The sequence below is a fragment of the Paramisgurnus dabryanus genome, chromosome 8 (assembly GCF_030506205.2).
Source record: "Paramisgurnus dabryanus chromosome 8, PD_genome_1.1, whole genome shotgun sequence".
NCBI lineage: Eukaryota > Metazoa > Chordata > Actinopteri > Cypriniformes > Cobitidae > Paramisgurnus > Paramisgurnus dabryanus.
Window position 1 is genome coordinate 23,747,347 of NC_133344.1, and position 22,252 is coordinate 23,769,598.

At 40.0% G+C, this 22,252-nt stretch overlaps 1 protein-coding gene across 1 annotated transcript in view; it reads left to right on the plus strand.

Annotated features, from left to right (window-relative positions):
• Nucleotides 1-496: 496 nt before the first annotated feature.
• The window catches only part of pafah1b1a (platelet-activating factor acetylhydrolase 1b, regulatory subunit 1a), a 33,397-nt gene continuing 11,641 nt past the window's right edge, over nucleotides 497-22,252 (plus strand). Inside the window, exons 1-5 of the mRNA XM_065281072.2 lie at nucleotides 497-657; nucleotides 9,265-9,504; nucleotides 17,108-17,192; nucleotides 18,416-18,490; nucleotides 18,684-18,890. Coding sequence (XP_065137144.1) covers nucleotides 9,473-9,504; nucleotides 17,108-17,192; nucleotides 18,416-18,490; nucleotides 18,684-18,890 — 399 coding nt within the window. The 5' untranslated portion in view covers nucleotides 497-657; nucleotides 9,265-9,472. The remainder of the gene's footprint in view (nucleotides 658-9,264; nucleotides 9,505-17,107; nucleotides 17,193-18,415; nucleotides 18,491-18,683; nucleotides 18,891-22,252) is intronic.

Here is a 22,252-nt window from a genome sequence, read left to right on the forward strand (position 1 = left end):
CTAAATAACAATCTAATTATTTTTGGTCTGAGTATTCTTTTGTATTAAAATGAATAAAAATCTGGAAAACAATGTGGCCATGTTTATTTAAACAGTATGTATACTGTATCATATATATATGTGTGTGTGTGTGTGTGTGTGTGTGTGTGTGTGTGTGTGTGAGAGAGAGAGAGAGAGAGGGAGAGAGAGGTGTCTGGAAAATATATTAAAATAATTTTTAGGTAAACTGGTGCAAAAGCTTTTGTGTTGTTTACCTGGCATGATATTGCTGTAGTGACTGCACCTAAGGCAACATTGCAATAATTGTTATGACATTAAGCTACTGTTGTGTAGTATGTAATTAACATTTCGTCATAGTTTATCTTGTGTAGTTGTTTGCAATAAAATCGATACGCTATGTAATATGGTGAATATTTATTAAAGTAACGCCCAGACTAAACGTCTGAAAGGAGGGTGTGAGAGATTGAAGGGCGTGCGCGCCTCCGCCCGCTGAAGTCAGCCCATACATGCGCGCTCCCGTGCCATGTAGAGGCGAATGCGGCGCTGCAAGGAGGCAGACCCCGAGACTTGTGCCCCTCTTTTCAAGACGAAAATAACATTTACTTCGTCCTTAACAAGCGCCACCCGAGGATTAACATTCAGCGCTGACGCTGTATGGTAAGAATAGCCCATTTGCATTAGTCTTTGCGGTTATGTTAGAGAAAAATCGCCGGTCAAAGAGCTGTTGTGGAAATAATTTTGCGCCTCCTTTTCTCAGTCTCAAAATGGCGGACGCGGCCGTTGGAGAAATACTTCAGCTTCTGTTTTTTTCACACTAGTCGTTAATATTTCAGGACGCCTTTTGGTATATGTTGTGTGAACATTACGGCCGTAGACGAAATAATTTAAGCTGTTCAGGTTTGTTGTTTAGGCAGCTCGGTAGAGATATATATAGTCGGCGTATCAACACGTCGCTTCATCAATGTCACGTTAGCTAGCAACAGTTGGCTAACGCTCGTGTCAACAAAATCTCTATTTTTATGGTTTCCAAACACTAAAATCAAACTTGACCTTGCCGTGTCCCTTTGTGTCCTAGCAATCACTAAAACAAGTCAAATGGTCATGTTTGCGGTGTACCTTGTCAGGCGGCCAGGGCTGTATTTTAAAAGCTGAACTTTCTAACTTGCATAGCATTTTGGCCATCGTTAGGAAACGTTGGAATTGATGTCTGCAAACGTAAACTTGACATGTGCAAGTCCAACCTAGACAGCATTTTAGGCTGTTGAATGTTTAATTCGATGTAATGAAACACAACTCGGGTGTTTGACAAGCTTATTTGCCTGTATGTATTAGTAAATGTGACTGCTAAGCATTTGAAGCAGTTTGATGGGTACCTGAATTGGGTTGTCTACTAGTGGTCCGATCCAAATGTAGGTCAGGTGATCGCCATACGCAGACCAGCAGGATATTACTACGTGTGTGTTCAATGGGACATTACTATGGTTGATCTTCAAACTAACACGTTACACGTTATTTAGTAATCTTTCCAGTTTTTTAAGAAAGAGATATGTCTAAAACATGTGGGAGCAGAAAAGCCATACCCTTCATTTTACTGCATAGGTATATCTATACCAATAGCAGTCCTAATTTGCCATAGGACAGAATAGTGGACTTGTTCAGTTTTGCATGGAAATTGTGTTTTGCTCTTCAGACCAATTCCAGTATAATGTGAATGATGCTAACGAGGCAAGTATGTGCTTGTTTATCTATCATATGGATGTTATGAACAAGCGTGCTACCTTGTGTGCTGCTGAACTACTCTGCTCATGTTTTTCAAGTTTGGTGTACTCTCCCTGTAGATGTTTGTCTGGTGACCGCAAGCATGTTCACACAGGCAATCTTGTATGTTCATTGGTTGAACACAGTTAAATGTTTTTGAACAAGATTTTTTAGACATTTCATGTTAAGTAGTATTTATTTTTTATCACTCTTTGAATGGATAGTTCACCCAAAAATGAAAATATTCTGTCATCATTTACTCACTCTTATGTTGTTACAAAGCTGTATAATAATGTGACCCATTCACTATCATGGTATTATTTTTACAACTATAGAAGTGAATTGGGCTCATAATCGGTTACAAACATTCATCAAAATATATTTTTCTTGTTCATCGGAACAAAGGAATGTATACAGGTTTGTAACAACATAAGAGTAGGTAAATGATGACAGAATTTTCATTTTTGGGTGAACTTTCCCCAAATTTAAATTCAGCATGAAATTGAGCTGGCGTGCCATCAAACAAACAACCAGTCAAGATCTCATATTATTTTCATGTGGTCTCAATTTAGTGATGCAGCTCTGGACCTGGTCATCTTTGGACTTAATGCCAGTCAGGGCTGCTATTCAGCATTCCTTCAGCGGAAATGTACTGTGATCCGGTAATCTTGCCAACTCTGTCAAGAAGAGCCTGACAAGTGGTTATTACCCCAAGATTTATTGGCCAGCTATCTTTGCCAGCTTGCACAATTGCACTAAGAGTGATATTTACATTTGGTCCTAACATCTTGAATTAACTAAAGCAGTGAGATACCAGCAGACTGCACTGTTTTGGGGTTTTGGATGCACAGGGAATGCTTGTAACAGATTTCTTATTTCTGTTAGCATTTATGTGTGTTTTATTACCCATTCCCTTGCTAAATATGTTGCTTCATCTGGCACACTTGTACTAACCAACAGCAAAGAGGTAACATGCAGCAGATGCTAGATTTCCTTTGTCTCATTCTTTCTCTTAATCCGCGTGTTAGCACTCACTGTTGGTCTTTTTATAGCAGTAATGGATAATCACTACTGGACTTTCTTGCCTCAGCTTTGTGGTTCTGTTGCACACAGGCAGTTGCTAAGAGACCCATCCAAGCTCTTGGCTAAAATAATGCAGCGCTCAGGTTATTGTAATTGTATGTTTGTGGGATTCCAACAGGCAGTTTGGGACAGAGACTGCATGGCAGAAAGAACCGTTTTGTGAAACCTTTTATTTTAAAGTTTGTTTGCTTTTCTACTTGCTAGTTGTAGAGAAAAGGTCATGCTGCATGTTTAGGCCAATTGGGTATCGGTAATGCATCCCCATGGCAACTAAAAGCGCTGGTGTTTGAAGATGATGGTTATTATATCAACCGGATTGTGTCACTGTTTTTATGTGCTGCCTAAATGTGGTTATATGCTAAAAAGCTAGGCATGATGAAAGCTATGGTTGGCTTAGACCAGGGCATGTTATAGCTTATAAATGTGCTGATTAGTGTTTTTGTGGGCCTACCTTGCTTTTATAGATGCTAATCTGATTTTTGAGATGTTGCTTTGAACAAATCCCATATCACTTCTGCTGGGATTGTTCTTGGGTTTGTTAAAACAACAAATGTAAAAGATCTGGGTAAATTGTTTGCTTGAATTGGATTCCTCTCTGTACCTTCAGCCATTGTTAATGTTTAGTATGGCAAAGGACTCAGTGAAAGAGCTGCTATTTCATTACAAGCCCCATTTCAATAGAAGGGTGAAATTGAAAAGGACGAGATGTAGAATTAAGAGTCCTCCTTGCTCTTTGCATATCTAATTCACATTCCTGGCATGATCTGCTGCTGCCCTCACCGTTTAACCACTCAGCTTAAAGGGTGAGGTTTTTGTTCAGAAAGTAGGATTGGTACACATCACACACTGCTGACGATGGCAAGCCTGAGGTTGTCATGACTAGGCATGGGCCGGTTACCGGTTTCAAGGTATACCGAGGTTTAAAACAGTCAAGGTTTCAAAACCACTAAAATGTTCTTTGATACCGTCTCCAAGGTATGAGCTGTGCTTATACAAAATTCATTAAATCATGAAGTCATGTGATTGATTTGATGTTTACATTTAATATACATTACGAAAATATTATATATGTTTTGAAAGCATATTATAATTTAAAGGCTTAATTGTACCTGGCATTTGAAAATAACACATTTTAGTGTTGCAATGGCAATACAGCAACACCGTGAAACCGTGGTATTTTTGCTAAAGGTTATCATACCGCCAGAATCTTATACCGGCCCATGCCTAGTCATGACATGAGCATTAGATGTTTGCTTCTATGTATGTAGTTTTCAATGATTGTCTAGCTAGCATACGTAATGACAGGTCTGTCAGAAATGCGTGCAGCATATCATAGCCTCTCTAGCCGTTCATAGTTCATTTGGTGGTTAGGATCTGGCAGTTTATCAGCTACAGATAAATGTTCATCCAGTAAGGTTGACTTCTGATAATGCTGTTCTGATTCCTGTGGCGCTTTTAGATTGCACAGTACCCCATATATCAGGTCGTGTCAGCTCACCTCACTTTGGCTTGGTTAGGTTTTCTATTGAGTTTAGTACCACTTCAGATTGGGAGGGATTATAGGTGTGTCATTATATTTGCCCTGCCTACTGCTGTGACATCATACAAAAAGTGGGAGTGAGCATCGTTGGAATGCAGTTTCCCATACATTCATTTATTTGTCAGTCCGTGTCAACAGTTTCTGTACAAACACTAGTGGCGTCAGTTGATGCACTTCGCTAAGTTGCAAAAATGCTGTGCATACATGTGGACGTTCACTGTGTGGATGTGCCGCCACAAACTGCAAGGGAAACACCGGTTTATGGTGTTTCTGATTCTCAGCCTGTGGATGTTTTTACCGCTAAAATTGAGTTTGGGAACTTACAGCAAAGCACAGATAACAACAGGTTTGCTCGAGACAGCACAAGCACGAAGGTAAAGCTAATCCTGACCTGCGTTTAGCGTGACGCTGATAGTGACGATTCTCTTAGACCAATCAGTGATCTACAGTGTTTTCATGTCAAGTTTTAGTATTAGCTCAACTCGCTTGGAACCCCAACCGAGGTGGTACCACATACTATATACAGTGAAAAGCCTCCAAAAGTAAGCTGACCCGACTCAACCCGTGGGGTGCTATTGGAAAGTGGAATTAGGTTTTTAATAGTCAGCCTGAATGTGCATAATTTATACTCCACATCTGTTGTTTCTTTTTCTCCATTCTGGGTCTCTGTGGCTGAACTTGTCAGGTTTATGTTTAGTTAGAAATGTGGAACGTCTTTGGGTGTTATGTGTTTTTGCTGCCTGCTTGAGTTATTAATGCAGTGTGCTGACCTCTTGTTTGACATGAGTAATACTGTAGACCTCTTCTAACAAAATAGCAAATGTTAGTTAACGTTAGGGTGCATGGGTAATGTTGTATTCTATACTGCTTATATTTAAAAAAGCTATATTTTAGTTTGAAAGAATAAAACATGAATGTTTGCCTGCAGTTTGCACGTCAACAACTTGGGTAAAAATTACCCGCTAGAAATGCTCACTCCAAATTTGCGACTAATCAACTAATTAAAATTTATTAGAACTTTCTTGGTCGACTAAAGATTAGGTGACTATTAAGGGCAGCCCTAAGTGATATTTCCTTTCAAATTCAGTGGCCCTGTTTACACACAGCCTGGTCCAACCAGACCATCGTACATTCATTTCATTTGTACAGAGAGTCTGGCCACGCTCCATTGCAAAGCGTTACTTCCGTTAAGGAGGGTCCTCTGTTGAAGTTTAAAACTATTGGATCTGCCCAGAGTCACTCAGGATCTGCCAAAGGAAATCGCTAACGTGTGGTCGTGACATATATCATGCGCCGAAACCATCCGGAAACAAGAAGTCATGATCAGACCAAAAAAACTTAGCAAACATTGTTCTTGCTCCGGCTTTAACTTCTGTATATTCGGCAGTTTTGCAACAACGGACCGAATAGCTTTTCTCACGTCTTTCTCCGCTGCCATTAGGGGTGTGACGGTCATTATATAACCGTGAGACCGACGGTTATAGTTGAACACCGTCATTAGAACTCTATAACCGCCAAAACCGTGTTATGAAATATTTTTTAAAACATTTTGTATCATAAAAAAGGATGTTTAAATTCTAATTAAAAACAACTGTTAACAGTCTGTGTTACACGCCCCCTCATGTTCTCACGCAGTGAAAAATACAGAGCGGAGCAGACACTGACAACGCGCTCACATACAGGACAAACCAGGTTACTTTTCGGTTAGTAGCTAATCAGTGTCTAGTTTATTCAAACGCCGGGTGAGCACTGTGCAGCGCGTCTGCGGAGAGCGTTTGCTGCGCGTGGCCATTGTGCTTTTACACCGGCTGTGTTTAATAACAATCTCAAGTTCACATTACTTTCTTTTACCTGCATTTATGAGCAAAACCTCTTCAATATGCTTTTAATCCACATTGTTTTCGTGCTGTTCTGGTCCGTGTAATGACAGATATAGACACAATTACAGACATAAAAAGCCCAATGCACAAATCTGTTTCTCTGAAGATTATTAAAATAGATGATAGATCGAGGATTCATTTATGCTGGGCAGAGAGTGACAGCGCAGTCTTCTGGCAACAGTGTGTTTTTTTTAAATATTTCATTGCTTTCTGTTAAATTGTTCAAAGTTATTACTGTTTGAAACACACTTGGCATCACATTCATGATTTTATGGTAAAATGACACTTTCCCGTCAATCCACGAGCATTTAAACGAGCAAAACGCCCCCTACCGACGGTTATGTGACGAACCGTCACATTTGACTCACGTCATAACCGTCATCACCAATTCTGAAACCGGCACACCCCTAGCTGCCATTACTGAACTACAACTCAAACTGACGCACGACCTCAACGTCATCGTTCTTAAACCCCCCCCCCCCTCTATTCGCTGATTGGACCTGCAGATTTTTGCAGGAGAAAACGAAACTCTACACAGCAGTCCCAAACGTTGTACTGAAGCAAAATGAATATTAAGCGGAAGCACGTAGGAGGGCGGAGCCAGGCTAGTTTACACATGGTTTTAAGATGCATTTTGGTCGATTGGATCACAAGTAGACCATGCTAAATACAGGTGTAATTAGGGTATTAAGCTAGAAAGTAAAGTCCTGTTCTCACTAGGGATGTCAATTTATGCAATTTCCCATATTCGATGATCATTTAAATTAACGATCAATCAATCGAATAATCGTTAACAGTAATAGTGCAATAAGCCTTCACTGCAGTGGCATATAGCCAATGACATAAAAGTGTGCATAAAAAAGACAGCTTCCTCATGCGAATTAAAAGATTTTATTTTGTCTAAATAACATGCTAGTAGGATTGTAAAATGAGTCAATGTAGTTGTTGTTTTGATAAAATCATCAATTTAAACTTTCTCGTAATGAAATATAATGACTAATAGACACAGTGTATAACTCCTCCTCACATGGGCACTCTGCAACAGACGCATGAAAGTCCATGTCAAAATAACAGTTTTACTATCATCAAGTGTTATTTATCAAGTTGTTTACCTCTCTTTCTGAGTCGTTGACACTGTTTGTAATTATATCCAAGAAGCACACGAAGGGCACTTTTCTCGTCGTCACCTCAGCTTAGACGTACTTTCAGCAAAGATGCTTATATTACGGAGATGGCAACCTTCCATTAGAAAACACACAGTGCCTCAGCCAGTCAATAATGATGATCAGTGATATATGTTGCGGGCATTCAGAGTGTAACGACAGTCAGTTACAGTTTACATTTGACAGTGTCTTGCCATAATTTAAGATTACATTTTAATCTGTTCATTAAAAACGGCTTCTGGTCTCCTTCTCTGTATATAGCAGCGTTGCTATGCTAATCTTGCAGGCTTCCCTGAAGAGGGTCTTTGCTTTCAGTATCCTAAACGTATTTGCATTTTCTGCATCGGACCCTCTCTGATCCACTGCGGATGGTTTAGTTGCGTTGGCAGCCAGCCAGCCTCGTCTCGCATGACGTTAAAAAGCACATGCGTGTGCTTGGCATCGAGCATCGTTGTGATCATAGCTAGTAGTTTAACTTTTGCGCGCTCGCTTAATTTTTTTTTTCTCCGACTGTATGTGTTTTGCGCAGGCGCCGCACACACGTGCATGATCTTGTTTTTCAACTATCGTTAAGTTTTATCGAGTAAATTCTTATCGACAATTAATCGAAGATCGATTAATTGTTAACATCCCTAGTTCTCACGCATACGTGAGGGTCAGCATATAGTGCACGAAGCGGAAATTTCGTCATCTGAATAGAACGCGCACTGCCAGATTTTTGTAACCGTGCATACTTTGTACGCATAGGTCATGTATGCGTGTATAGGAGAATGTAGTATGTAGCCCAGGAGATGCATTGCATTTTGTTGCAATGCTCTGCCTCTTTAATTTGTTTCATTTTGGAAGCATCTTAAAGTTGCGCAAGCGTCTTTAAAAAATACATTTTTTAATCAATATTTGAGAAAACCCTTAGATATGCATGTACAAAACGTTGTGCAGCATATTTACTTACAACACAAGCAGTGGTACTATTAGTGCGCATCAACTTTAACCCGTCATTTCTTCTGCTTATATTTTTTTGACTCGCCTATTTAGACTAGACCATCTCCTTGAAGCAATCAGGACAGAAGGGGTTGAAAGTGGATCAAAACGTGCTTAATACCAGGTGTAAATAGCCTCAGAGATATGCTTGTTGCTGTCAAGCTGTGTATCTGACTGGAGTGCAGAAATAGGTTGATGCTAAAATCTGGGTCAGTGGTCCCTTTTACATGCTTAGAGCTCCAGACAGGGGCAGCAGGAGTCCATAACAAAACTCTCCACGTGGCAGCAGATAGAGTAGACAGAGATCAAGCTAGAGTGATATGTGTGCTGGGGAAATAGAGCAGATTAAACACCTGATTAAAAATATGTTAACCCCCTTAAGCTTCCTACCATCAATTGAGGAACAGGTTGAGTAATGTTTTTTCTTTTGCCTCAAGTCTGGATAACAACAACTCAACTAAGCAGCTCCTATTTACATTTTGTATTCAACCTAGATGTTTGTTGTTATTATTGCGGTGCTTAATGTTATGTTTTCTTGACCGTGCGCAGTGTTAATTTTTTACACATTGTTTTGTGTTATGCTAATTAACACATTATGTGATCAAATAAATAAAATGGACAACACACGATGTGCTAAAACTTGTTCCCATAATAACACATTTTGTGTCTTGTTAAGGACAACACATTTTATGTGTAACCTCAATAGAGACGATAGTCCAAAATCTCTACCGGTTGAGACATTTCTACCGGTTTATCATACCTACCAGTTTATTGACCACCCCTATTATTGTGTATGTGTTTGAGATCATTCTCCTTCTCCAGACTGGCTGAATGACAAATGTGTTTTATTCCTCCACAGATGCAGTGACCCTCTGGTCAGTAGATGCCTGCAGGCTGTCAATGCGTGGTGTTCCCGGAGACAGTCTTTTAAGGAGACTTGTTTTGGTGTGAGCTGCTGACCACCCTGTGAGCCGGACCTGCGTCCTATCTCTGATCTCCTGCCAGGGAGACAGCAGTTGCTTTACGCGCTTCACCTGACCCCCCCACACCCCATCCCCACCGCCACCATGGTGCTGTCACAGAGGCAACGTGACGAGCTGTAAGTTTGCAATCCTCTTGATCTCTTCACACAGACCGATCTGTGAATGTGCTCCATTGCAAATACTTATCTGAGTATAAAGTGGCTTTGCTACTCGGGAATTCAAAACAAATGTATGCATGGGAAAATGTGCTGTTAAATGAGTTTGCGCATCTGTGATCGATATCATAATCACTACTCCCCCACAAGAGCTAATACCCTTATTAAACTCTTGATTATATTGAAGGAAGGTATAGATTTGTCAGAGACATTGACATCTGAAAAGATCACTGGTTCAATGTCATGAGGAATCAATGTGTAGGCAAGTACAGGAAGGCTAGATAAAGGCCTCCGTTCACTCTTTATGTATCAGCAGGCTTACACACATTTTGTGAGTTGAGAGCTTTACAGATAACCCAGATACATCACAGATACCAGGGCTCCAGGCTAACTTTTTTCACTAGGAGCACAGTGGCCCCCAACTGAAAATTTTAGAATGTTGTATTCCCTGCTGTTTTTTTTTTCAATTCTGAAGATTTTTCATTAAATCAGGGAAAAAATGTGCTGATAAATGTATAAAAGATGCTCAAACACCTCAATTAGGGTGCGTGCACACATGGCATATGTTTAAAAAAAAAAATCTATTGTTTCCAATGGAAACATGACGTTTTTTCAAAAAAGCCAGCAGCTGGCAGTTTTTTCCGTGCTGAATGTTGGCACTCGTTGAACGTAGAGAGTTGAAACTTTGGGTGAAAAGCTCAGCGCGTCCATGTCAGCTCTCACGGCCGTCCAATCACAGTGGAGAGGTGGGACAAATATCACAACAACCAACCAGCACAACGTAAAAAAAGCTTTGGTTTGCATGCCTCTTCATTCCTGACTTTAGCTGAGCCTTGTCTGTGAAACCAGGCCTAGATGTGTTGTTTTAATTAAGTATCCAAAAGGACTTGTAGATTGGGCTGGTTATTGGTTTTTGGCTAAAGATAGATTCTGTTCTTTATATGTATATGAGGATAGATCCTCTCTAAGGTCCTGTACACAGTATAATTAACCTTCGAACGTAGAGAGTCGGACAGATAAGAGCTTTTAATCTGCTTGGTGGTTGGAGGTATGAGGTAATAAAGGAAAAGATTAAGAGTATGTAGTCTTCTTTTGAATGAACTAGCTAATCTTTTGTGATCATGACTGATGTACAAATGCATCCAGTTCATTTTGGGGATACTGTCTCTCTATGTCACAGTCTTAAAGGGATAGTTCACCCAAAAATGAAAGTGCTCTCATCATTTCATTAAAGGCGGAGTCCATGATGTTTGAAAGCCAGTGTTGATATTTGAAATCGCCTAAACAAACACGCCCCTACCCCAATAGAATCTGGACCTTCTGTTGATAGACCCGCCCCACACATACGCAACCCGGCATTTGATTTGATTTGATTGGCTATAAGTGTGTTTTGGTAGTCGGCCCGTCTCCTTTTCCAAACCGTTTTTCAAACATCGTGGACTCCGCCTTTAATCCCATGAATGGTTTGGTTACAAACATTCCTCAAAATATCTTCCTTCGTGTTTATCAGAACAAAGACATTTATACAGGCTTGTAACAACATTAGAGTGAGAAAATTATGGCAATTAAAAATTATGAATAATCGATTCCTTTAAACAGTTAAGTCTTAAAAAGAGTTGATTGTTTCGGATAAACTTTCCATCCAGCATAGATCCACTGGTATGAATGTAAATTGTTATTTTCTTGCCTCTCAGCCAATACTAGACAGTTTATATGAATGCTGGTAAAAATCAGGGGGGATCTTGATGCAGTCCTGCTTAATTCATTAGGACAATAGTGAAGAGGAAATTGGAGACAGTGAAAAGCTGACTGCATCCGTCAATAGTTTATTTTCTTCCTATGGCTTTCAAGAAGAATACATGAATAGAATCTGGGTTATTCATGCCATTCTCAATACATAGATCACAGCTGCTGGCCATATAGAAGTTACTTGAATCCTTTCAAATTCGTTTCTAGGTCACGCAAAGATGAGTTTGTGCATTGTAGGGTTTTGGCCCACTTTTTACATCATTTTTGTGTAGCTTTCAGCTCTTTCTGTCGCTTAACTGACAGTAAATAGGCTCGCTCATTTGTTACACTGTGTCTAAATGTCATAAAAGTGGTGTTTATTATTTTGGCTTATTTTCTAAGAAAACTGTAGCACACCAGATGATGTTTATCTTGGTCATATGGTTGTGCAACATCTTGAAAATGGCTATTTTAAGTTACAAATAATATGAAATGGGTAACAAATAGACTTGCTTATTCAAGATCACATGGTGTTCCTACACTGAAAGCTTGGCAGATTGACATTTGGTATGTTTTAAAAATAAATGCAGTGCATGGCTCATATCATTCCAATCATGTTTGGTTGTTACATGCTGTACAAAGTTAATTCTATTAAAAAAGATAATTTTAAAAGCATTCTCTACATTTTGGAATGTAGAAGATATTTTTATGTTTGGTATTTTGAAAAATATTTGGAATAAACCTTTAATTATTTTCCAAAATCAACAAATATTATCAATGAACCATCACCAAGCAAACATTCATAATCATGACAGACATGCCGAACATAGTTTTATGCTGTAGGTGTGGCAGGTGTATGCAGGCCTGGGCTCTATGGACCACCTTTCTACCTTTTTTAAGCTTTGAGCTACTATTGCCAGTCCCTGGTGTGCCTCTGATAAAGCTGCTGCCAGCCAATCAGCAGGGATCCCTTCAGCAGTATGGGTTTAATCTGTAGACTGGCACATGGTGGAGGCAATGGCCCTTCTGCTGCCTTTGGTTCTTCATCCATTGGCTTAAATGCTACCTCAGCATCCCTAGTATCAGTCTAGACCCCTTACTTATGTTTATTGTGGTGTAGGCAGCTGACATAGGCTAATTGAAAAATGTTGAGAGATGTTGAAATGGCTTGTTATGAATTACATTAGCTGACGTTTGCATGCAATTTAATGTAAGGTTTGTAGTTTAGTAGTTGTTTATAATTAAGAAATTCTTGAGGAGAGCCTGAGCAAAGCTAATGCATGTGGCATAATGCATGCATTAGTGCCACATGTGACCAGAGATTACGGTGTCAGCCGCCACCCCTAACTCTCTGTAAATGTCTAATCTAAAGCTTCCTCTTTCACGAATGTGGAAATCACTCTGCTCCTGCATATGTGTGTGAATGCGCATACATGAGATTGTGTTGTGGCTCAGTTCTTTATTTAAATTACTATAAACAACAACACAGCTTTAAGATGCTAAGACCCTGCTAGTCATTAGAAGGGGTGTGGCCTCTTCAGAGCAGCCCAAATCTCATTAACGTTGCTGTCAAAGGGGATGCTAGTGTGTGTGTGTGTGTGTGTGTGTGTGAGACAGCTGGCTTAACACTCTCATGCTGCGTACTTATACACATCCAATTCTGAGTGCCCTCTACACACAAGGTCTGGTGTCTCTGAACTGCCAGATATGAAGCTTGCTCAATTAACCTACATAATTGTCAGATCACTAAAATAAGATCTGTATTTGTTTTATTCAGATTCAAAGGTTTGGGTACTGCGGATCAGCTTTTACTCCGCTTTCACGCGTCCTGAGAGCGTTAATGCAGCACACACAAACACACACTCGCTGCTGTAACACTCCTGCGCAACTCAGGATATACTACTCTTATTTATAGGCAGTCATTCTTAAAGTATCTTAGGATCTTCAGACCTGAGCCTTTTTTTCCTTGGTTTGGTTTTTTAGGCATATGTGAACACTGCAATACAGGCTCTACTAGTCCGTCCAAGCTCTAGCCAGTCCGGGCTTCTCTACGCAGCAGAGGCCTAGGGTTGCGGCGTCTTCACCGGGCTCCTCTACGCAGCCAAAGCCAAGGCTCCGGCCTACTCCTCTGGCTTCTGTTCCTTCATCTGCCTCAGCTTTTTGCTGTATTGTGGCTCATAAAGGTGCCATGAAAAGCAGATTAGAGCATTACGCTTGTGAAATCACCTTCTTCCATATCATATCGATTACCTTCCGCTATTATTTTAACATGAAGTCTAGCTCGCTCCACAACGTCTGTTAGATTTGCTTAGCATAAAGATGGCGGCTGATCGTTTTTTTTGTCTGTGTTCGTATATTTTCATAAGTCCCACCCACTGATCTGTAATAGGTCTGTAGCTTCATTGGGTCCCACCCATAGCCCCCACCTTGTAAAAATGAGGAATGAGTTTTTGTAGTCTTACACACTCGACAAAGATATAGCAATTCCTTCTTTTAATGACGCAAAATGACGATTTTTACATCATTGAAAGAAGGAAAGGCAACACTAAAATCTGTATTTCTCCTGTCTCAGGGGAAACTGAGGGAATGATGCACGACCATTCAAAAACATGACTGGGGTTCTAACTATACAAAGCTTAATGCAAATTGGTGAAGTGTCCCTTTAAGGCTATAATTTGAGAAACGTTTTTTACAGCAGGGTGCTTACTGGCGTTACTGGAAACCAGTGTAAATTCCGCTTAGCTGCTTAGAGTGCAAACTGCATGTATGCTTATTCAGCAGAGGTGCATCGACTTTCGATCAGGTGTTTTTTGGCGAGGAACAATCAGCTCTTCTGCAGAATCCCTGGATAGAGCTGCACATAGAAAGTGCTGGCTTCAAAAGCCACTTTCTGCCAACCCTGTTGTTTTGTGTTGTGACTAGCTGCAGGGGAGATCATACGTTACCTCTGTTTGCACAAAGGTCACCATCTCCCAAACATCACTGAGGGACTTGTTCTGCAGTCCTGTGATGCAGAATTCTGATGCATGATGGCAGCTGAATAACAAGCAAAGCAAATCAACATGCCAGAGGCAGTCATAAAATAAGATATATATCCACAAGGGCCCATCACAGCCTGATAAGGCTTTATTTGTTTACTGAGGAGAGATGCACTGGGTATGTGGAGTCTGGATGGGAGGGGTGCGGGATGCTGTCTGGCTGGCAGTGGTGATGTGGATGCGGAAGCGAGCGTTTGCCGGAAATGATGTGAGTGAGATGATGCTCCTCCAGAAAGAGTGAGGTAATGCTGCTCATATTTCTCCTGCAACCCACTATGGTGCGCTCGCTTTTCACCTCGTGCTCTCTTTGGCACATGAAATCACCCATACTTCTGCCTAAGATTTATATTTGATGGTTGCTATAAAAGTCTTCAGTTACAAATAGTCACATGGTTTTGAAAGCTTCTACAATTGCTTACTGTACTCCAGTGTCTGTGTAAATATGTTAATATTTAGATATAGATTAATGCATCATGGCATGAAAAATTGCATATTTGTAATGTTTGGGATGTATCTTTAAAACCTAGTGAGCTGCCCCAAACATTCAAATTTTCCTGCGTTGCCCTCGGATGTTAAGGTAGGCAGGTGTATAGGTTTTAAGACATAGCTATTTTTGTTTAAGCCCTCTCAATAGCATAGTCTGATGAAGTGAGCGTCTTTTGTCTCCTTGTCTTCAGCATCTCTGCCCACTCGTGTTCATCGCTGCTTCTCTTCTTTTCCTGCTCCTCGGTTTCCATGGATACCTGCCCAAAGCTATGAGCACTCCTGTTTATTCACAATGTTTTCTTTGCCATCTTCAGTACTTTGTGTCCTTATGAGCTGTTTTTCCAAAAATGGACTTTGGTACCTGATGATGCAGCTCAAAAATGTGTTTTTGGCAGGATATTAAATGGTAACATAAAAATAGATCTTGTGGATGACTGTTATTGGCATCTTGTGCTTAGTTGCTGTGTGGTCAAAAGCAGTTACAAAAAAACTGGTATATGGAGACTAGCACAAAATGCACCAGATGTCTGGTTTTTGTAGTACAATACCTCATAGTAGTAAGTAATTGACTGTAATTTATCATTAAGAGACACTGCTGTCTTGTTACTTAGCTGTCACCCCATAGTCAATAATAACAAACTAAAAGATTGAATTGTGGCCAACTTATTGATATCCTGAACACGTTTTGTGAAGGACCTTAATTTTGAATGCTGGAGTAAATTCACGTCACTTTTGTTACACAGTGTACTGTTTATTGTTCTTGAGTCGAATCTCTGGCTAAGGTGTCTGTTGAACATACAAAGACAACAAAGCAGAGAGGAGACATGCACACGCAGATGCCCTGCAGCATTATGTAGTGTGTACAGTCTTTCTGCCGCTTGTCACATGAGAGATAACCCTGCGCTGACCTTGACTTTAATCAAAATTTGTCTTTTTTTGTTGTCTGGTCTATTGCTAGTATAATTCTATTTTGATTTGTATCTAATCTTGGTTTAAGCGTATACGCGCACAATATGGCTGTCATGCTGAAGCAGCATTTCCACACTGGGTTTTCTTGTGGACATCACAATGCCAGATAGAGTTCGGACGGCAGACTGACGTCTCAGACAGCTGTCTTTGTCCTCGCTATCGCAATATCTCTGCTCACCATAGTCTTGCTGACTCTTCAGTAGCTCATTGAATGTGCTAAAACAGAGGTTTGACAGATACTTCATGTGTGAAAATAGACAGCGCTTTTAGAGTATTCTTTATTTGCACATTTTGTCTGGGCTGTAACAAGACGTGATGGCTTGGCATGTGAAGAAATAGCACTTCTTTGCCTCCGTTTAATCCTTGGAGAATAGGCGAGAAGCTCCCTCGTCAGTTTGACAACCTGCATGATTTTATGCAGGCAGTTGTTCAAATGGAGGAAGTGTTTACATGCTTTTGATTCTGGTATATCCTTACTAGTAATTTCTAGTTCATTTTCACATTGTCAAAATGGACATAAATACTGTAATATTTTGAATTTATTTGAATGTTACTTTTGGGAGTACTTCAACTCGCCTGAAAAATCCGCTCCCCTTCTCCCTCTCATAATGCGAGAGGGAGGGTGTTACTGCGCCGAGTCGAAGTACTCCCAAAAGTGCTGTTCCGCCATACAATATAGTTCCTCTTTTAAATCCGCTTAGAAAAGCCCTACGTTTTATTTAGTACCACCAAACTTGCTTGTATAACTACTCGTCTTAAATAGGAAAAACGTTTATGTGTTTGGTCACTTCTAACTTTATCTCTTAGTGGTACCATTGAATGAATGGGACTAAGCTAAATGCTATCGAAGTGTCGCAGCGCGCCCCAGCGCTTACGTGCACGCACTAAGATGATAGAGGGATGTATCAACTCTTCTTAGTTAAGGTAATAACATTAATATTGAAAATGAGTAGACTATTCCTTTAAGTTTACCCAAAAGCTCTTCTAAATAAGAAATGTTTGTTATCATGTTTTAGCGCCAATCCGGCTAAATATACTATTGTCCCAGACTGTATTCACAGAAATCATTTTTTTTTACTTAAGGCAATAGCTCTACAGATTTGTATTTAAAGTTATGAAAACAGCACTTTTTTGCTCCAACCCAAATAGGGGCATTTTGGACATGCTATATTAAATGATCTGTGTGGTATTTGGGCTGAAACTTCAGACACGTTCTAGGCACACCTGAATGTAATTTCATTTGTGCTTAGGCAACCATGTTTTTTTCAGTTAGGTTAAAAGCTCTAACCACCAGTCATACAACCCAGTTATCAAGAGAACTAATTAAGCTTTTTGTTTTTCAGAAACCGAGCGATAGCTGATTATCTTCGTTCCAATGGATATGAAGAGGCCTATTCAGTTTTCAAAAAGGAGGCGGAATTAGACATGGTGAGTATAGGAACCCCCTCCGTTTAAATGCCAGCCAAGCCAAAATTTCTTAATTTGACGTATTCCCCGTTTAATTGGCGCCTCTGTACGAGGTTGTGACTGACGGCACACGTGCTGAATTAAAGCGGTACAGAGATAATTATGATGTGTAGCAGATGTAAAAACCCTGTTGTCTCAGCGATGGTTGACACTGATAGGGGGACTTACTGAATGGGGTGTCTCCAATATCACAGAATAGATTTAGCAGAAAACGCCCTTGTAATATGCTGTCTGGGTCTTGTTTTGGAAATGCACACACACAAGTTGTTGTCTGAAAACACTCCTAGTTTGGACAGAAAATAAACATTTATTTATTTCGTAAAGAGAAGAAAGAGGATGAATTATTGATTAGATTTGTGAATAGTGAGGTGGGCTGAGGGTGATGCGGGCTGCTAAAAGCTCGCTTTAATTAAACGCGATGCTATTAACACGGGTCCATTTGGCAGAAAAAAGCTCATCATCGATCCCTCCAGCTGTTCTGAGATGTAGCAGGGGTTTGTGACTTTAGGCTTAACTAGAGAGGAAGGAAGGCTCTTGGATGGCTGGAGTGAGCTTATGGACTGTCAGTCTGCAGTGATTAGTGACTGGCACTGCTGATGAGTTTGGTTTTTACCCATTGGCTGCCACAGTGGCAGAGGGTACAGACAGATGGTGGCTCAGACCTCAGCAAGGGTTTGAAATGCCCTTTTCCCTCAGAGACGAATGACACGACCCCTCTCACTTCACTTTGCGTCACAGAGAAAGCACCTGTTCTGCTGGAAACCTCCTAGTTCCCCTATTCAGATATTTTACACACTGGCTGGATTCCAGCAATAATTTTAATATAAAAAGCAACTAAATTTTTTAGTACTGTAATTAATTATATTTATTTACACATTTAGAATCGCAGGAACAAGAAAACTGGATGCTTGACAGAATTGTATTTTAACGTTGACATGCTCTACATTTGAGACTGAGAGCTGATTGTGACTTGAGAACTTGAGTTTGTGCCAGGCACCCTGAAATTAATTTTCGCGGTGCGGTATTTGTGTAATTGTAATCTTGTGAGCTGTCTTTGTCTGCAGGAGATTTACCCACGTGAAGGGATTTAGAGTTGACATTAGCTGTGTGCCTCCTGTTTTGCTGTAGGTTGTGTGTAAATGTAATTTCATAGGTGTAATGTTTCTGTCATCTTTTGTCACCAGAATGAGGAATTAGATAAGAAGTATGCAGGCCTTTTGGAAAAGAAATGGACCTCAGTCATCAGATTGCAGAAAAAGGTTTGTGCTTCCTTTTTTATGTTTGATCCCATTATCCCATCAGGAGCATTGAGGCGGTGCTGACTTATTCACTATTTACAAATGCAAAATGTATGGATTATGGTTTATAAAAAATGCATGCCTTTACTGACACTGCAGCAGTTGTTATCAAAATAATAAACATACAATCTATACACATTTTGCATCCTACTAGGTGATGGAATTAGAATCGAAACTGAACGAGGCGAAAGAAGAGATCACTTTAGGTGGGCCAATTGGACAGAAGCGAGACCCCAAAGAATGGATCCCTCGCCCCCCTGAGAGATATGCCCTGAGCGGCCATAGGAGTCCTGTCACCAAAGTTATTTTCCATCCAGTCTTCAGTGTCATGGTTTCTGCCTCAGAGGACGCAACAATAAAGGTGAGATAGTCCTCAATGAGACATCTTTTTTAACCGCTTTGTTAGGTGTCATAATGTAACGTCTCCCCTGCGTTTCTGTTTGTGAAAATAAAAATGTATGAAGTGTTGATTAAACTGTGAAAATGCATCATGAAATATAGGTTAAGCTGGCTAACATAAATAGTGTGTTTTTTGTTTGACTCTGAGCATTCACTGTGCTCATACCACAGCCTTGAGACACATTAAATACACAGGTCTGCACAAAAGTATAGCATTCCCATGACAATAAGCATTGCTGCTAGACATGCCCCATTTCTGCCTCTGCTGTCCGTATCAGAGCCGAGCACTCCCTCCACAACCCCTAGTAATGTCTCTTAATGGATGGCCCTATCGTATTGAGCCCAAACCATTGAAACAGCCACTTATTCGTTTTTTCTGTCTGTTCATAAAGCCAGGACTGAGATGGTTTTGGCACTTCAGTTTTGCCTTTTAGTGGTATAATGTATTCAAGACAGCCCCTCATCAACGTTTTGTCCGCTACAAAGGATTTCTCTGCTTTTCCGAACTCTTGTTTTTCGGAAGCAATTCATTCTTCACCTCACTGCCGGCAGCTATGGGCACCAACCTGGCATGACTGGGCTGCGGCCCCCTCCTACTGTGTCCTAGTTTCCTACACTGTGCTATTAAATCCTTTCCTAAAAATCTCTAGCCTTCCCCATTTTAACATGGGCTGCCCTTAGCCAGAGCAAGTAAAATATATTCAGCCCCATTCCCTACATCCACATTCATAGCTAGTTTTTAGAGAGCCCTGAAGCTATGCAGCCTCATGTCTGGTTGACCTTTTTTCAATTTTACCTAAAAATGTTTTATGCTAATCAGTAGTTTAACAGCTTTTGCCTCTTGATAGGACAGTTGTGGTTCTTAGCCTGCTTATAAAATCAGCTAAATGGCTTGCAGAGGGTTTTCCAGACATGGATATTTTATACATGCGCATGAACACATGACTGCTCAAATGGTTCTAACTTTCAACAATTTATCTGATATGTCAGCAGGCTTATCTAAAATAAACTCTCTTGGTTCATGCTAAACTGCATGGTAGATTTTAGCATGGCCTTTTATTTTTCCCTCCCATGCTGTAAAACCCTACTCATTTACACTTTGGGTCTTCGTTCAGGCTCTGTCTCAATCTTATACAAGTAAACTGAATTTCTTTTAAGAGAAAAATCAGTGCATGATTAATGGTTTGTTGTCCCTCTGATTGTAAAGGTAAGTATGTTGGCGTGACTGAGTGGTTAATGGTTTAACTAGTTGATTAACAAGTTGTAGACGTATTGTTATTTTGCATTTACGTTTACGCATTTAGGACAGGGGTCCCCAACCTTTTTTCACCGCGGACCGGTTTCATCTTTAAAAAAATTTCGTGGACCGGGAGTGAGATTGGGGGGGGGGGCTGGAGGGGGATTGGGGTCGCTGAGTTGCTGTTCAAACAAAGTGCTGAAAATCCTCCTTTTCGAAATGTACGTTTTAAACGGAAGTAAAGATAACAACCATGCATTAGGAAAATTAATAATTGCTTTATTTAGGCTATAGTATATTTTCTATAGACGTGTAAAACCATATTTTGGCGGATTGTTTTTTTTTACTTTCATTGTTTTTACTAGTTTGCCTGCCCATTTAGTCTTAATAATTAATGAAACCTAAACGAACTTGGCTTGCTCTCGAAGGCTGCTCGAATCTTGGTCGGGCTCGAGACCCAATTCCAAGTAACAGAACAGAAGAAAAATGCAGTGAAGGAGGAGAGATGCCAGAAGAATTGCGGCTGGGCGCAGAGGCATGGAGACTCACGTTTACCATATGATTTTAATGATGATTGACTGTTTAGGTTCCTTTCAAACCTACATTAAAAGTGTAGCCGTTAAAATATAATTAGCCTAATAGTTTATTTTGATCATGGTGCTACGATCGATGGATAATTCTGAAGTTGTTTTAAAGAAGAATAAAATAATTACATTTCAGTCATTTGCGATGTCACACACTTGAATGTCTCTGCGTTTGTACATGATTTGTGACGTACATTTGCAAATGATTTATAAAGTCATACCTCCGCAATTCTTTGATCGATTGTGTTTTAAAAGTACTGTATGCTCAAACTCTAATGACAGCAATGTGATCGCTGATGCGCTGAGAGAGAGAGGGAGGCGGAGAAAAAGAGAGAGCACGGCCCTGTACAAAAGTAGAAATTATTTGTTATTTGAAGTCGGCTCTTAAAGTACAAAATACTCGATTAAGCGATTACGTGGCTATTATACAAACATTTTTTCGGGACGTTCTTGCGACCCGGTGGCAACTTGTCCACGACCCGGTACTGGGTCGCGACCCGGTGGTTGGGGACCTCTGATTTAGGAGATGCTTTTGTCCAAAGCGACTTACAAATATTAGGAAACAATAAAAGCGTTATGTCAAAGGAAGGCAATAGTACAAAAGGTGCTTATAACAAGATACAAGTTTCACTATTTCTAAACAATACCTGTTTGACAGAAAATATTATTTTTGCTATGTTTCTTAAAGGATTAGTCAATTTTCTTAAAAAAATCCAGATAATTTACTCACCACCATGTCATTCAAAACGTTGATGTCTTTCTTTGTTCAGTCGAGAAGAAATTATGTTTTTTGAGGACAACATTCCAGGATTTTTCTTATTTTAATGGACTTTAATGGACCCCAATACTTAACACTTAACTCAACACTTAAGTTTTTTTCAACAGAGTGGACGTTTATCTAGCGAAACGATTGTCATTTTTGACCATAAAAATAAAAATATGCATTTTTAAACCATTACTTCGCGTCTTGCTCCCGTCGTGTGATGCGCCAGCGGTCACAGATGATGTATGCGAAACTACGCCCTAGTGTTTACAAGTGTGGAGAAATAGGACCGTTCTGACATTGTTGTATTTCGAATGATACTAATTAATGTCTTTGTGTCAGTTTATTGTTTAAAATGGCCCGCAAATGTTCATTTCATATATATATATACTTGTGTCTTTTTTACGTCATGCCGCAATTACGTAAGGTCGCGCTTCAGAGGACCGGAGATAGATGAGAAGTTGTGGTTTAAAAGTGCATATTTTTTATTTTTCTTGTCAAAAATGACAATCGTTTTGCTAGATAAGACCCTTATGCCTCGATTGAGATTGTTTAGAGTCCTTTGTAACTCCGTTGAAAAAACTGTTAAGTGTTGGGATCCATTAAAGTCCATTAAAATGAGAAAAATCCTGGAATGTTTTCCTCAAAAAACATAATTTCTTCTCGACTGAACAAAGAAAGACATCAACATTTTGGATGACAGGGTGGTGAGTAAATTATCTGGATTTTTTTTAAGAAAA